At 38.7% G+C, this 17,938-nt stretch overlaps 2 protein-coding genes across 3 annotated transcripts in view; both read left to right on the top strand.

The window, feature by feature from the left end:
- LOC124149737 (exonuclease 1-like) overlaps nucleotides 1-17,938 on the top strand; it is a 191,806-nt gene that overhangs the window by 52,220 nt on the left and 121,648 nt on the right. The gene's annotated exons all lie outside the window — the stretch shown is intronic.
- On the top strand, nucleotides 385-4,762 carry LOC124149738. The gene is made up of 3 exons (XM_046521494.2): nucleotides 385-3,398; nucleotides 4,104-4,296; nucleotides 4,503-4,762. The coding sequence occupies exons 1-3, from the start codon at nucleotides 2,987-2,989 to the stop codon at nucleotides 4,690-4,692; spliced, it is 795 nt and encodes a 264-aa protein (XP_046377450.1). The 5' UTR covers nucleotides 385-2,986; the 3' UTR covers nucleotides 4,693-4,762.

Below are 17,938 nucleotides of genomic sequence, written 5' to 3'. Positions count from 1 at the left end.
GAAGGTGATGTCACCTCTACTCTTTTCTCTATTCTTGGAAGACCTTGAGCTCAAACTTTGAGAAAACATAGATGCAGGATTGTTGATTCATTTTGTTAACCTATTTATGATGTTATTTGCTGATGATATTGTATCTTATCTAAAACAACGAATGGGCTCCAACTGTTAATAAATAGCTTGCAAAATTACTGTGAAGAATGGGGTTTACACATAAACGTCGATAAAACGAAGGTAATGATATTTAGTAAAAGAGGGAATTTACATAAAAATGAAAAATGTTTTTTAAATGATGAACAGCTTAAAGTGGTAAAACAGTTTGCTACTTTATAGGAAACGTCTTTACAAGTACTGGATCATTTTCTTTGTGATACAAAACATTAGCTGGGAAAGATTTAAAAGCTATGAATGTATTGTTATCAAATATTAGAAACTCTAATTTTACACCCCAAACACTACTCCAATTATTTGATTCTTTCGTTACATCTACAATGTACTGTGGTTGTGAGATATGGGGTACGGTAAACGGGTGCATCTTAAATTCTGTAAGAAAGTATTAAATGTACATTGAAAGGCATGTACTATTGCAGTATATGGAGAACTAGGTCAGTATCCTATTAACATCAATAGATTTTGTAGAATTTTGAAGTACTGGTTTAAATTAAATAATACTTGTAATTGTATATTACAGGTTGCATATAATATTTGTTTGCAGCATTGTGATAAAGGTGTGAAAAATTGGGCATGATATGTAAAAGATATGTTGTGTACAAATGGTTTTACGTATGTGTGGTTAAATCCTTTATAAATCCTATGATATTTGTCTCTTTGTTTATACAAAGACTTATAGATAATTATATACAAAATTGGAACTCAGACCTCAATAATAGTAGAAAGTTGATGTTGTAGAGAAATCTAGAAGTAACTTTTGGTTATGAATTAAATCTCAATATTTTACCATGGGGTCGACGGAAATATGTAACAATGATTAGAATATCGAGTGACAAGTTAAAAATAGAAGTTGGACGATATCACAACATTATCAAAGCTCTTAGATACTGTGATTATTGTCAAGCTAGAAGTGTTAACATACTTGAAGATGAGTATCATCCCACATATATAGATAACAGAGTTAAATATATACATAAATATTATTGGGAAAGGCCATCTGAATTAAAACTAGTTACCCTGCCACAAACAAGTTGTAAAACACAACTGTTACACATTTCTAAATATATTAAATCCTGTTTACAGTAAATATGAAATTGTATCCTACCTCCATTGTCAGTATATATTTTTGTTGTATCTGTTAGATGAGGGGCAGAAGCCCAAAACTTTTTCATGAATAAATATTTCTTCTGTCCTGTCTTCTATTCACATTTACCCACGCAGACAAATTTTCAAGGTGAAAGGTTATGGTAAGCTTCGTCCAATCAAATGCAAGGATTCAAGGAGATTTCCCCCTTTCGTCACCACTCGCCCCTTTCCGTAACCTGCAAGAAGACTATCGATGAATCGATGAATCTTATGTGCGAAAGTACGACAAACCAATCAGAATGCGTATATGATTTCAAGTTCTTCGTCAAAGAATCCCTCATAAATATTTTTTGATTTTACATATGTCTTGCATATAAATATATACCCAAGACACATTTAAATGTGTTCAATCATACTGTATAATTCCGCACGTCCCGATTTACTTTAAATTGCATCTGAAATAAATAAATGGGGAAATATATGTGAACCATTATGCAACGACTTGACAATTGTTTTGGGTATGCCTGTTTGCGAGAGGTTGGTCACGAATGAGATTTCCCCCTTCTCTGTCAATGTGGTCCTCCAATTGCCCCATCACTGGTCTGAAGCCAAGTGTTTTGGGTCGCTGGCGCTAATTGGCATCTGGTGATTATGTGGGCTAATTAAAACGGTGATGGCTAAACGACTGAGATTTGGAGTGTAGTTTGCCTTTAAAAACACACAGAACCTTTTATGTACTGTCCCTTTAAAGGTTTATTGAAGAAAAACCAGAACCTAAAATATATTGAACATCATACTGTGATTGGAGAATACAGTGAAAACAATTCATTTCTTAGCACTTGGATTCTGCAAAACTATTAATATAATCTTTAATTAGCATTATTTCATTCTGACTAAAATCATGTATATGAAGGACTCTTCAACTGTGGTATTAAATCAAGTACATTTTATATTGACATGGAACACTCATAGATTCGCATGTGAATATACAAAATACTGAAAGAAAATTTATGTCTACAACAGTAATTGTACACACAACACAGTGTATTCATGACAAGGTGAAAACCTAGTGGTTGATATCTGTATGAAATAATGATATCTACCCCCCAGGTGATAAACATCAATTTTCATGCTACCAAACCATATTCAGTAATAGGTGGTCGGATGGTCTCAAACAAGACAATGAAAATGGATAGATAAAAATAATAATCAACTCTTATTGACAGAGATATTCGATGGTTATTTATAAAAAAGATAACAATGATTTGTTATTGCAACAAAGCATCAACATGTGATTTGACATGTAAATATTATGCATTGCCAAACCTCAGCTAAACCCAAAAGTGTTTACATTTTCTATCATAGCTACCACGACACAATTGGTTAGCAATGGGAATTAAGTTGTGTGGGCTAGACAACACAGGTCTCTGCTTGTGGCATTAAAGATAAATCACTGGCAGTGATGCATTAACATACAGGACCCGGTTGTATCAAAGCCTCATTAACTAATGCCTACATTAAACCCTAATGATACATTAAATGCTTAATGCACCATTAGTTAATGGCATCATTAAAATCGGTTGTATCAAACGTTTATTAGCATATCATTATCTAATGATGCCTTAATGTAAGTGTCTTCATTAACCTGTCATTAAATTCGGTGTTTCCCCTAAATATTTCCCACAATTCCTTGACGTAAATACGTACGCGTTACTTCTGGTCGTCTGTCAAAATGGCATCGTATCCACCCAAACCTAGGAATAGAAACAAGAATTTCGACAGCTCCGAAATTCAGCTTATTGCCGAGTTGGTGGAGAAACACATCTCCATTCTTAACAGTAAGTTGTGTAGCACCGTCATCCACGAAAGAGAGAAGGCTATTTGGGCAGAGATAACTTCCAAAGTTAACGCTCTCGGTGTTTGTCAGCGTACAACAAAAGAAATAAAAACAAAATGGACGAACATGCACCAGACGGCCAAAAGGGAATTCAGTAACAGACAGCTGGACATGAGGAAGACCGGGGGAGGGCCCTGTATTGCCCCACTTTCCACGACGAGTGAAAAGATAGTGGACATTTACAAGGAATGTCCCAGTTTCACTGGACTCACGGGCATCGAATCGGACGATCTAGTGATGCAAATGGGTATGTCGCCTGCATTCAATAAAATATAGATACACAAACTGTTGTAAGTGTTAAAAAAGGACTTTACATGATACAATGAACTAGTAGCCTAATCAGCTGTTCATACACGTTGAACAAGGCTATGGGGAATCGGGTATTGCACATGATTTGATGATCATTAATCAAAAGGAAATGAAAAAAGAACATTTAAACAACCTTTTTGACAACATTTTCAATTAAATTGCCGCGTGTGATAAAATACACAGTGCATATTTACATTTGTAATGGTATTTCTGATCCGTTCTCCGACAGGCAGCCATTGTGGAAAGAGAAGGGGGGGCAACTCTCATTACCCCTATTCCAAACCAAGAAGTTCATGTTGTGTCTTTCGATGTTAAGTTCAAATCTTGACATTCTTCGTCTCCAAATGCAAATTTTATGTGAAGCATTTATACTTTTCATGAGAGAATTTTCTTATGACAACGAAAATTGGTTGAAAAAATATGTCACATTATAGCAGTCATTTTTCTGAAGGTGGCTGCAGACATAAAATAGGCCGTGTCATCACACAAATATATCATACAATTCTAATATATCATTTCCTTTGGTAATAAAACAAATGATAATAACCCTGGTGCCGTACCTCTCCCGTTTTAACAGTGTAAAAATATTAATTATATTATTAACTGATGTTCAATAAGTGTGCAAAAAACTTTGTGTGTGCAGGTACGGAAGTCGCCGATGTAATTGGCTCTCCTTCGACTTTACACCTGTTAGCACGGGCTTTAGAAGAAAATGTTTGCGATGTCCCTACTCAGGAAGCGTCTGTGCCCAGTTGTTCCAGCACACAGATCTACCCAGAAGGAGAACTGTCTGTCGACGCATCTGCGTTACATGACGACATTAGTACCATCGAAGAGTATGTCCTGTTAATTAATACTGGAATCTTACTTCTTGCAGCAATGCTAACAAACATGTAGTGCCAAGTCCTTTTCTCTACTCGCCCATCCCTTAGATTGAAACACTCATACTAATTTTGGCCTTAAACACACGCGTTTATAGCGTAACATTCACTGTATATACACACGGAGACTCTCATGATCCAAAAACAATTTATTTTTTCAGGCCTTTGGTCCAGACTGGGGGGAAATCAAATCGTGTCACCAAGAGAAAGATCAAACAGGATGACATCACCAGACTGCAGTATGAGGTTTTGCTTGAGCAGAAAAAGAAAGTCATTCAGCAAACCATTGACTTTGAACTCATGAACAAGAAGCTCCGATTGGAGTTGGATAGCTTGATGCACCATGAATGAAAACGACATCCTCATGTTTGAAATGTTACTAAGAGTTCATTAAAAAAAAAAATTAGTTTGATAGTGTGCTACACAGTGTTGTGTTGTATATTGTATAGCTTCAGTTGAACGAACGGGAGATAACTAACAATGTCAATTCTAATAAATTGTTATCCATCTTCTACTTTATACTACATACAAGTAACCAAACACGTATCACTTCGGTAGATTGCTGGGTGCTCTTTACGTATGTAGCTGTCAATAACGATGAGTTGATGAGATAAGGCGATCAGTTAATACATGATTTCGACGAAATTTATGTAAACCATATTCAATAAAATTAATGTGTTAGACTCATTGCTAAAGATACACAAAGAACCTTACATGCTCACCATGAAGTCTTGGCGTTGTGCAACAAATTCAAACTCATTGTATCCGTGTAGCGTTTAGCTGTATTTTTTCTTAAGGGAAATGTGCACTGTGTACACTGGACAATATTTACGCAGTAATCTAAATTTTAGTTAAACATAGCTGGGAAACTCTATCCCTTTGATTCAACACGAAAAGACAAAAGTGCACGCCAAAGATTTTGATTAAATATTTGTAAGAATTATATTTGCACGCATTGGCAATTACATACTGCGAACACTGTCAACTATTTTCTTCAGTGACAACAGATGGTATCTCTGCATTCTTCTGTATAGTTATATTAAAGCAGAGACAGTTTGATCATTTCTGTTAGTGAAATAGTGCCTTGTGATATAATCACGGATGCCCCGTCCATCTTCGGGACCTGTATATTGCTCTTCAATGTTACTGTCGTCCTCTCCATCAACATCCAGCATGGGTTCACGAAGAATTATCGCCAGATTATGCAACACAGCACAAGCACCTGTGAAATATAGTATGATTGTTTAAAGGGTCTACAGTATTGTTATCATTCGATTCTTATGTTATATGAATGAGTGTTTCCCACTGGTGTTAGCACTTATATATCGGTTATCTTCAAATTTATTTCATAGTTACAGTGTATATTATTATCTTAGTAAACTCTCTCTGGGCTCATCCTGATTTCACCGTGCAGAACATGGAAACACCCAAATGCTCTTTCTATGGTTGACCTTGTTCTTTTATGGGAAGAGTTGAATCGCTCTTGCTCGGGGCTAGATGGCTTTAGATACGGAGTCATCAAATACGGACGACATGCGTATCCACTGTCACCGAGAATAACGCTGTCTTGTAGAGTCGTATGGTGTGTTTCCAGGTGTTGCCGTACGTTACTCATCTTGAACACGTGGCTGTCATGCGTACTGCCTGGCCATCTTGCCACTAAGTTAGTAAATTTACCTACAGAACGAGACAAATGTGGTCAATGTTAATATAAGTCAATATAACCTTCGAACTTGGTTCATAATGCGGCCACTGCAATATAGCTGAAACATTGCTGATCGCAGCGTTAAACAACAAATGCTGAAATCATATCATACTATAAAGATTTGTCTGATAGCTATTTCGTTTAACAACGTGAATGGTGTCAGGGTCGTAAACATATTGTCCTTGTGACTTTGAAGGGAGGACGTGTATGCTCCATGTACAGGTTTAACAGTGACATTTGATTTGTTATTATAAAAAAATATTTAACACACCTTGGCTGTCACACACTGCTTGAACGTTGATCGAATGGTAGCCTTTCCTATTGACAAAGGCAGGTTCGCTGTCTGATGGTGCCTGTATCCGTACATGTGTCCCATCGATACATCAGATGACTCCAGGAAATCGAGATATATTGTAGAATTCCTTTCTAATGTCGCCTATATCCCTCTCGGACGGCCAGGTAATAAACTTGGGCACAAGAGACGCAATGGCAAGGGAAACTTTCCTCACAACTCGTGAGGCTGTTGATTTGTCTATCCCTATTGTGTCGCCAGTGATTTGCAGGAAACTTCCACTTGCAAAGAAACGTAGGGCTACCAGAACCTGATAAAATGATTATTAAGAGGCTAATGATAGGTTTGACAAATTTTCAAATATTTCCATAATACTTATATCCACTTTGTTATTTATTTGGCTGCGTTTTCATTATGTCTCACTAAGTAAAGTGTTAATTATTGATATAAGATGTGCATGCTTTAATTAATTAAAAGATTCTTTTGGCCGGAATTGAACACGCAAAACTGTTCTCTTCAGTGTGCACGACACATTTAGTTTAAGTCATGAGAGTAACTCCCCCTTATGAAATTGATCATGGCTGACAACGCCAAGTTGAAAACGTATCTTTCTGGAGTGAAGTGAAAGGGATCCATGAATTTACATTACTTTCAATTGTGAAATATATTTACAAGGTTGGTATCATTAGGCTGCACATAAGACTTTACCAACACAGACCAGTGAGCTGACCCACGTAGAAGTGCGTTTCATTCATTGTAAACATTGTCGCTATAAATTTGGCGCTATAATAATATGTTTATTTCAAACTAGCTGAGTTTCTAGTGACGACATTTACCTGTAGTTCAACACTAAGTGCGTGCGATCTTGCAGATTTGGGCTGTAATTCATCTCTCACAAGATCGCAGATATATCCGATGCTTGCCTTCCCAAAACGGTAGCGTGCCCTTACTTCTTCATCGCTCATGGATTCGAGGTGTTGAGTTCGTTTTCTGAAAACACGGTCTTTCCTTGTGCGTCCTAAGCGTTCAAACAATATGTTCGCGGCCATGTTTGTTTTTAATGACACGCTAATGATGCCCCAGAACCTTCATTAAGTTAATGACGCGCTAATGACACCACAACGTCATTAAAACGTTAGTACAACTGGATTTAATGATACATTAGTTAATGAAGGTTTAATGACACGTTAATGCATCATTAAAGTTTGATACAACCGGGTCCAGTACAATATATACTTGAGATTTGCATATATATATATAAGACAGAATAAAGGTATTATTACAGACAGTTCTACTTGAGCTTATAATTATAAGGTGCTGTTAATTCATGATTTGACATATTTCAAGAGATATTGTGTATTTGCCACCACTGACCAATGTACACTGGCTGGTCATTGAACACACACATTGAGAAGACATTGTTGCAGAGGCTATCACTCTACAAATCTAACAACATGAGAAAAGACAAATACATCAATACACTCACAGATCAGCTTGAGGTGCACTTAATATGTTGAATGATTTCTGACGAAGAGCAAATGCACATGAGGGAATGGTTCCTGCTGTCAGCTTTAACACATGTCTGCTCTGTGTGACATTTCGTGATGTATATCACGAGGATTGTTAAGTAAATATGTTTTAGCAAGAGGGCTTGGTTTGGAGGTGGAATAAGATAATTGAAAATTCTGAAATATGATAAGGGAATAAATAATTTAAAGTTGTAAACTTCTGGAATTTGTCGACGGTTGATGATTTTGAGTTAATTTTAAACAATTTACTTCTCCTGCTAAACAGACCTCAATTTCACATGCATACGAGGGCTGGCTGAAAAGTTCTAAGCCTAAGTGGGATATCTCAATTGGATTGAAACAAACTTTTGCCACCAACAAGTACAATCATTTAATGAATCATAGACATAAGAACTGCAACTGTAGTGTTATTATTGTCTTTGTACCAGACCATCTTGTGAACCTACCCATTGAAATCACCAGAAATGGACAAAACTGGCTATAGGGCAGTCATCAAGTCACCTACAATTGAAAGGGCTTACTCCAACACAGATACATGCTGACATGGTCTCCACTTTATGGGATGATGCCCCTTCCTTTTCCACTGTAAAGAAGTGGGCTGCGGAATTCAAGCGTGGCAGAGAGAGCTTTGATGATGACCCGCGTCCAGGAAGGCCTTCAACAGCAACCATTCCGGAAAACATTACCTGGGTGCATGACACGGTGATGGCTGATTGACGATTGACCACTCGACATATTGCCAGTGTTGTGGGCATCTCTCATGAGAGTGTTAAGCACATTATCACCAACGAGTTGGGAATGACAAAAAGTTCTGCGAGATGGGTGCCAAAGCTCTTGACAGCGGATCAGAAACATGTCAGATTCCTGACGTCCCGTGACAATTTATGCCGTTTTGAAGCAGATCCTGATGATTTTTTTGCTCGATTTGTAACCATGGATGAGACCTGGATTCATCACTTTCAACCAGAAACCAAAATTCAGTCTAAACAATGGAAGCATCCGGAATCACCAGCCCCCCAAAAAGCCAAGTCGGTTCCTTCTGCTGGAAAGGTGATGGCTTCAGTCTTTTAGGATTGCAAGGGTATTCTTCTGATTGACTATCTTGTAAAAAGGCCAGACTAACAATGGAAGATATTATGCTGACCTACTGAGACAGTTGCGTTAAGCTATCAAAGCTAAGCGACAGTGAATGCTCACTAAAGGAGTCCTGTTCCACCAAGACAATGCTCCTGTTCACAAATCGGTGGTTGCCATGACAGCGATCCATGATTGTGGCTTCGAACTCATTGACCATCCCCCTTATTCACCCGCCCCGTCAGACTTCCACCTGTTTCCCAAAATCACAAAGGAACTAGCCGGTCGCCATTTTCCTAGTAATGATGACATCATTTCCGCTGTGAAAGACTTTTTTAGGGTGGCTGAAGATAATTTCTCCTCGACTGGCATCCAGGCCTTGCAGCATCGCTGGCAAAAGTGTGTAAACCTGGAAGGGGACTATGTGGAGAAATAAATGAAAACCATCGACTTGGTACAGGTCTTTCACAGTTAGGCTTAGAACTTTTTAGCCAGCCCTCGTGCACCATGTTGTGATAGGAGTGTAAGCGTACAGCCTATTCACATCATGCAAGAATATCCATGCTAACTGAATAACTGTGAATAATATAACTGTTTGTCAATCTAATGATAACTCCACCTCTTGTCACAATAAAAACTAGTTCACTCTATTTTGTGTGCATAGCCTAGTGGTTAAGGTGTTCACTCGTCACACCGAGGACCCATGTTCGATTCCCGACATGAGTACAGTGTGTGAAGCCCATTTCTAGTGTCCCCCGCCATGATATTGCTTCATTTGCTAAAAGCGGAGTGAAACCAAACTCGCCCACTCACTCATGGGAGCCATGCATCTCTACACCTGTCAGAGGGGTACACAATATACGTGATCTAGACTACCAGTTGTCATACTTTCATTTTTGTGGAAGCCTTGGTGGCTGAGTGGGTTGTGATTGCTTCCTTTGTTTGGTCATGTGATGCATTCTTCAGTGTTATCATGGTACTGTTCTGGGTGAACAATACCTTCCAAATGGCGTGCTGGTTTTCTTGGGGAATTAGTCAGCAAAGAGCCAGAGTCACAGGAGACTAATCACAATTTTATTTACAAGAACAATTAACAATTTACAATATACTTAGATAATAACTGAGGGTGCCACAGAGAGTTGGTACACACCCTGGGCTGTGGGAGAGAGGTCTGCTTGGTAATAGAGTCAAACCCCTTCTCTGCTTAAAACCACGACTGACTGACTGATATAGAAGATTTAACGTGCGCTTTCCGACTGCAGCGTATTTCGCACACGGGCCTGGCCAGGCCATTTAGTGTATTCCGAGAAGGGTGAAAGTGGTGTGTGCAACCCAAGAGGGGGCTTTTAGGGGTTGCTTATATCGATTTTTTTGAAATTTTAAAATTTGGAATAAATGCCGAGGTGGGTGGAGGAGGGAACTAAGGGAGCCGGGTGAGGTTGGTGTTTGTATGTTTATTGGATTTTGGATTGGTAGATTAATTAGTTTTTAGATGCGCTTAATTAGGCCTGTTTTGATTAGGAATACGCCTAGGGCCTTGAAGTTTTCTAGTTTATTTTGAGGGTTTAGTATTTCATCTAGAGTAGGAACCTTATTTAGATTGAGGTTGGTTTGTAGTGTGGTTCTGTGTGTTTGGTAGTGGGTGCAGTGGATGAGTGCGTGTTCTGTGGTTTCGGGTTGTTTGCAGTGGGGGCAGTTGCCCGTGGTGTGTCTTTTAAGTTGTTTTAGGTGGTTATTTAGGTTCGTGTGTCCTGTTTGGAGTTTTGTAATTAATCTGTCAATTTTTTTAGAGGGGTGTAGGATTTTAGGTTTGGCTAGTGGTTTTCTGAGCACTTTTTTGATTTGGCTATTTGAGTTTTGGTTATTTTTTGTTTGTTTACACTTTTAATTTCTGATTTTGAGATGGGTAGGTTTAGGCTTATTTCTGGTATTTTGAGAGATAATTTAGCTGCTTTATCGGCGTTTTCGTTGCCGTAAATTCCTACGTGGGCGGGGATCCACAAGAAGGTTATTTGTTTGCCTGCTTTTGTTAGGTCGTTGGAGCTTTTAAGTATTTGGTTTATTAATTTAGGTCGTTTTTGGGTATTTTTGTTATGGAGGGCTTGTAGCCCACTAAGCGAGTCAGTGAGAATTAGGATTTTGTTGTTGTTTTTTGATTGTTGGTTATGCAGGGCTGAGGCCATGCCCATAAGTTCGGCCGTGAATATAGATTGGTTGTTAGGGAGTCGGTAAGATTGTGTGGATATAACTGGTTGTGTGGTATGGACTCCGAAACCTGTGTGGTTGGAGATCGGGTCTGAAGATCCGTCAGTGTATATGTGACACCAATTTGGCCAATTTTCGTGTATGTAAGAAAGTGTGGTGGTTTTAGCTATGTTTGGGTCGGTTTGTTTATTTATTTGGTTAGTTAGCGTTGTGTCTATTTGGGGTATTTTGAGTTTAGGGGTGAAGATATTTGATTTTTTGCAGTTTTGTTTAAGATTTTGAGTTTGGTGTTCATTGAGGTAGTTAGTTATTCTTTGGGATATTGGGGTGAGTAAGGGGTGTTTGCGAGCTAGAGCTTGGTTTCTTGGGCTAATGTTTTGGTTAATTAGGTTTTCGATGAGAGGGTTTGTTTGGGACGCGGCCCAGAGATTAAGGCTTAGATGTTCCCTGCGTAGATTTAGTGGCATTTCTCCTGTAAGGGCCTGAAGTGAGGTGTAGGAGGTGCCATGTTGGGTGCGTGTAATTAGTTTAAGGGCTTGGTATTGTATTGAGTCAAGTTTTTTAGATAGAGAGTTGTTTAGGGTATTGTATATGGCGCAGCCGTAGTCTAGTTTTGATCTAATTAGTGTTGTATATAGTGAGAGGAGGGTATCTTTGGAGGCTCCCCAGTTAGAGCCGGTGAGACATCTTAATGTGTTAAGGTCTTTGCTGCATCTAGTTTTTAGGTTTTGGACGTGAGCCTCCCAGGTGAGGTGTTGATCGAAAATAAGTCCTAAGAATTTGGTTTGTTTTTGGAATTTGATTGTTTGGTTGTTTAGCTGGAGGATTGGGTAGGCAGGTTTCATGTTTTTATGTTTGAATACTATTCCTGTTGTTTTATCTGAGTTAAGGGAGAAGCCCCATTTGTCTGCCCATTGTTGTATTTTATTTAGAGATTTTTGGATTAAGTTTTCTGCCATTTTAATGCTTTTAGTGCGGATCCATAGGGCTCCATCATCCGCGAATTTTGAAGTGTTTAGTTTAGGGGATAAGCCCTCGAATAGATCATTTATCATTATATTGAAGAGGGTTGGGCTGAGAATGCTGCCCTGGGGAGTGCCATTTTCTAGGGGACACTGGTCCGATAGCGTATGGTCTATACCCACGGTAATTTTGCGATTGTTTAGGAAATCTTGGATGAAGTTTATTATTTGGCCTTTTAGTCCTATTTTTTTTAGTTTTTGTATTAGCCCGTGGTGCCATACCATATCGAAAGCTTTAGAGAAGTCGAGAAATATGCCTATGGTGTATTGCTTGTTTAGCTGTCCTGTTTTTATATCCTGTTCTAGTCGGGCAAGGTTATCGAGAGTTGATCGGCCAGGAGTGAAGCCACTTTGGTCGGGGTTTATGATGTTGTTTTGGTCTAGGTAGTGCTGTAGCCTATTTTTAGTCATAAGTTCCATTATTTTGCAGAGATTTGAGGTTAGGGATATGGGCCTATAGGAGTTTGCCTGATCTGCTGGTTTATTTGGTTTAGGTATTGGGATTACTAGAGCTTCCTTCCATGAGGATGGGACCTGTCCGTTTAGGTAAACTAGGTTGTATAGTTTAAGTAAAGTTTGGAGTAGTTTGGTAGGTAAGTGTTTGATTATTTGGTAAGAGGTGAGGTCTAGGCCAGGGGCTGTTCCTTTTTTTCTATTGTTTAGTACGTGATTTAGTTCTTCTATGGTGTAAGGTTGATTTATTTCTAGGTTGTCTTGTCTGATTTCTTTGGAGAATTTTATTTCTTTATTTAGTTTATCTTGGAATTTCTTACTGAAGTTACTGTTGCTACTAACTTTAGAGAAGTGTTTGGCTAGGTTGTTGGCCTTTTGGGTGGGGTTTGTTGAGTTGTTTATATTGGGGCTTTTTTTGTGCCGTTTGATGCCTCGGATGGCGTGAATTTTGCGCCACACCTTCCTAGCGTCGGTGTGGTGGTTTAGCTCCTCACAGAATTTTTTCCAGTTTTTGGTTTTAGCAGTTTTAACTAGGTTTTGGACTTGGTGGTTTAGTTCATGAGCTGTTTTGAGATGAGAGGGGTCTCGTTTAGCTCTGTTGAAAGCTGATTTGCGTTTTAGTCTAGTTAGCTCTATTTCCTCATTCCACCAAGGGACAGTGGGTTTTCCTGGGTTGGATGATTTGAAGGGGATTGCGGATTTGGCTGCGTTGATTATGAAGTTAGTTAGGTTTTGACAGAATGTTTCGGGGTCTGTTGTTTCTAAATCGTTTAGATTAGCTTCGTTGCATAATTCTTGGAATTGGTCCCAGTTGGCGTTTTTGTACTGAAATTTAGGTTCCTGTTTAGGGGTTTGATTTGGTATTTTTATATTTCCTAGGGTTATATTTATGGGAAAGTGGTCGCTGCCTAGAGGTACTGGGTGGACGTCCCACATCAGACTTTGTGCTAAGTCTGGCGTACATATTGTTAAGTCGATAGCCGACATGGTGTGGTGGATTTTGTCGTATCTAGTTGGTTGGTTATTGTTTAATAGTATTAGGTCATTTTTTTCGATCCACTCTGATATTAGTTGTCCATGGTTGTCTAGTTTATCTGCAATGCCCCAGGTAGGATGATGGGCATTGAAGTCTCCTAGGAAGATGGTTGATTTATTTCCTAATTGGTAAAGGATATCTAGGTCTGTATCTTTAATTGGTTTTAGTGTTGAGTGATAGATGTTAATGATTTTTATTTTTTGGTTATTGATGGTGACTTGGATTCCATTAGCTTCTAGATTAGGAGTGTTTACTTTAACTTCCTCGTAGTTTATATCCTCTCTAACGTAGATGATTAGACCTCCTCCTGTTCTGCCTGGGATGGTTTTGGACCTGTCGGTTCTCACTGCGTTATAATTTGGTAGGTTGAATTTAGTTTTATGTGAGAATTTGGTTTCTTGAATACAAGCTACATGGGGACCTTTATCTATTTTGAATTTAGCTTTAAGTTCAGAACCATGGCCAGCGAGGCCATTGGCATTCCATTGAAAAATGTTTAGGCCTTCCATTGGGAAACTGGGTGGATTTATGTTTGGTTTAGGCTTGGTTTAGGTATTTACTTTAGTAGGTTATTAAGGTTGCTGCTGAAACGGTCGAAAGAGGTGGTGACGAGTTGTAGTTTATGTGCTACACCAAAGAAGGCTTTGGAGCTGGCTTCTGGATTAGACTGCTTTAACATGTAAGCTAGTAGGAGGACTAAGTTGTTTAGTTTTTTGCTTGCTACGTTTTGGGTGAGTTTTTTTCTATAGCTTTTGGTTTTTGGGGCTGACAAGGTAAGATCGTTTATTTCCTCTGAGGATGTGTACTCGTCCTCTTCGGTTAAGTTATCTTTAGTTTGGTCACTCTGTTCGGTGGTGGGTTGCATGCTGGGTTTGGGTGCGAGAGTCTGAGTGGTTTCTGTAGTTTCCCTGTTGACTGGATGTTCGGGGGGTGCCTGTAGGTTTTGGAGTGTTGTTGCCCTTGTGGCTGTGATGGCTTGTGTTGGTGCTGGTTGTGTGGTGGTCGTTGTGCGTTGGGTTTTGCTTGCGGGTGTAGATGTGGTAATTGTAGGGTGAGAGGCGGGGAGGGTGAGAGTGTGAGTTTGTGGGATGTGTGGGGTGTTTGTTTCATTTGCGATGTATGCGTCTCGCTGATTTTGGTCCCATACGGAGACTGGGTATACTGTTTTGCGTGCGTGAGTGTTGTTGTTTGGGGGTGGTGTTGGTAGTAGTTGTTTGTATGCTTGCGGTGTGGGTTTTTTGGTTTGGATTTTGGCCGTGTTTATGTCTATATGTTTGTTGGCCTGTTGGGTGAGTGATAGTCTGTGGGGGCATTGGTTCGAGAGTGATGAGTGTTTTATGGATTTGCAGTGGATGCACCAGGGTGTGCATATCCCTGGGCAGTCCGTTTGGGCACAGTTTTTGCATTTAGTTTTTTTGAAAGTACATTGGTTAGCGGTGTGATTATATTGTAGACAATTTGAACATTGCCTTACTTGCTTGATGTAGGGTTTGACCTCTAAGTTATGGTTAGCGCCGAAAGTGATATGTTTGGGGGCTTCAGGGTGTTTAACTGTTTCTTTGAAGTTTATTATTACAATAGGTGTGGGGGTGGTTTTCCCGTTTCTGCTTAAAACCTGCCTACAGTATGTATTTAACAAAAATTTAAACAATAAAAAAGAATGTGATTGGTTGATACACGATGGGTTGTGTCCTAAGCTAAATGGATGGCTAGACAGAGGGGAATACTAAATCCTGTTTATCCTGTTGGACTGGCACTAATCTTGTTGACATATTTACTGGATGCTTTGAAAGAGATTAGGGTATCACTATAGATGAGCTTGTGTGGGGGGCTAATCCTTAATGCCCTATAGACGAGCTTGTATGGGGGCTAATCCTTAATGCACTATAGACGAGCTTGTATGGGGGCTAATCCTTAATGAGTCTTAATTGAAGTAATGTTATTCTAATATACCCAGGTAGGTGATGACAGATATACTTAAATAAATATCCTTTGTCTGGGAGATGGGATCTTGATACCTTAGGCTAGCATTTATCTAAAAGCTTCAAATCAATTAAACTATGTAGACGTAACTCTTGTCTTATTGAATAGTATGTCTAGAAGACGCGCTCCCATTACCTTAGGCTAGCAACCATCTAAAAAGCTTTAACTGAAACTACTGATATTTTATATATGCATTTTACCTAATGATAATTATTACTTGCTAAACTATAATTATATGAAATGATGTATAAATATTACGCCATGATAACTCATAAAAGCACTTGATGTAGATCAAATTATTATAAGATAACTTAGTATAAATGTTATCCCATGATAACTTCCCCTCTGTCTGAAAAAGTTTGGACCCCAAACGTGTAAAATAAAAATAATTAAGGCTTAGATGGACAATGTATAAAGTTAAACTGGTAGTAGTGAATAATAATTATTATAGAGTCTCTTTGATATAAGGAAACATAATATAAAAATGCTGTCATCAGGGATTCTGGATGTGGAGCTGGCTTGTCTTGGCACTCTGTACTGGTGGTTTTATGGGTGATGTAGGAGGCCTTGAGTTCCACATCCTGGATTGGGGTTGTAAGATAGTAGGCTGTGTCCATGGAGGTTTTACATGGAAACAAAGAAAAGAGATTTAGCATGTTCAAATAATATGTCATATATAAATACTTCCTCAGTTTGTCTGTAATAACTAGAAAATAAAACAAATATGATAATTAGGATGTAAAAGATCAGTACATAATTATTACTAAACGGTGTCATGACCAGGAAGAATCTATTGGCGGCAAATTACAAAAGTATATCATGAAAAAAATAGTAATATCCTTCAACTTTTGGATACAATCATTAGACGCACTATATATACATATATGTGCATGTGCATGTGCATATAACAAGTGCATTGATTTATTACATTAATATGGTATACAAAAGGTGTTAGAAAGGTGTATATCCTTTTTAGAATACATTGTTAGTTTTCGTAACTATTTGGTTTGCCTTTTCTTTGTTTTGGTTCATTTCGGTTGTTAAGTTTGCTTTATTTGAATTTGGTTTGTTTCGCTATGATTTTCGTTCGGTTCAATGCGATAGGGTTTGGTTTATTTTGCTTCGGTAAGGTTTGCTTCGTTTTGGTACGGTTTGGGTTCGATTCGCAGTATGGTTTGCTTCGCTTCGGTACGGTTTGGGTTCGATTCGCAGTATGGTTTGCTTCGCTTCGGTACGGTTTGGGTTCGATTCGCAGTATTGTTTGGTTTGTGTCATTTCACTTCGCTTTTGAGATTGGTTGATCAGGTCAATGCTCAAAATTTGTTGTGATAAGAATAACTCAGATGATCAGGCTGATGCCATTTGTTCCCAACTGGCGACCCATAGTGAAAAGACTGGACACAAGAAAACATAACTAGATACAGCTAATAGCTGTTTCGTGATTTGCACCGTTTATTCAGGAGATTTTGTATTTTGACCAAGAATATGTTCAATTGGCATCTGTCGGTATATATGGTGAGTAGATCCTGGTATGGTCCTTTACGGTACAAAAAGGTGTTGATGTTTCCAAAGTCTTTATGTGGAAAAATAACCCTTTTGGATTTATAAATTGGTGCTTCCTCTGGATCATATGGAGGATTATCTTCTAGAAGGGACCAATTACGGAGATCCTTCCAGCTATCATCAAGGTAGCGCTGTATGAGGTGGGGAGGAACATTTTCAAAATGGCATGTGTGGACAGTATCAGGATGTTTTTTATGTGAGACCTTGACATAGCAGTCTCCTTGAATAATTTCAATGCCCAGAACTCTTTCTATTTCATGTTCTACTCTTCGTAGGTGTTTGGGAAAAAACGGATGTGGTTTGACATCTAATTCTATGCATGGTTTGGTGTTGTCTTGCTTGACATTTCCTGACATTGTATTCCCTGACAGAACATTGACTGATTTATTGTCTTGTGCTGATTCCTTTTGGTCGAAAAACTTATGATTCTTCATTGGACGTTTTCGTCATTTTCCTGACATACTTCTTTTGAGGTGAAATTCTCTCCGAATGGAGTCTGGAATGCTGCTGCCATACTCCCATGTGTTTCCTCTTTCTGGATCCTTCCATTTTTCTCTGTAGTAGATTTTGCCATTTGCTCTCTTGGAACTAACAATTGAGTGGATGTCCTCTGGATTGAAGACCTGAGGGATATCCTTGGTTTGATTACCTGATGTTGGACTTGGAGGTTGTACCTGGCTGTCGTCGGGTTGTTTTCTGGATTTGGGCTGGTGATGCTTACTATTCACTCCTCTT

This window comes from Haliotis rufescens, unplaced genomic scaffold (genome assembly GCF_023055435.1).
Source record: "Haliotis rufescens isolate VD_foot unplaced genomic scaffold, xgHalRufe1.0.p SCAF_3, whole genome shotgun sequence".
Lineage (NCBI taxonomy): Eukaryota > Metazoa > Mollusca > Gastropoda > Lepetellida > Haliotidae > Haliotis > Haliotis rufescens.
Note: the sequence above shows the minus strand (reverse complement) of the source record. Positions and strands in the feature narration are given on the sequence as shown.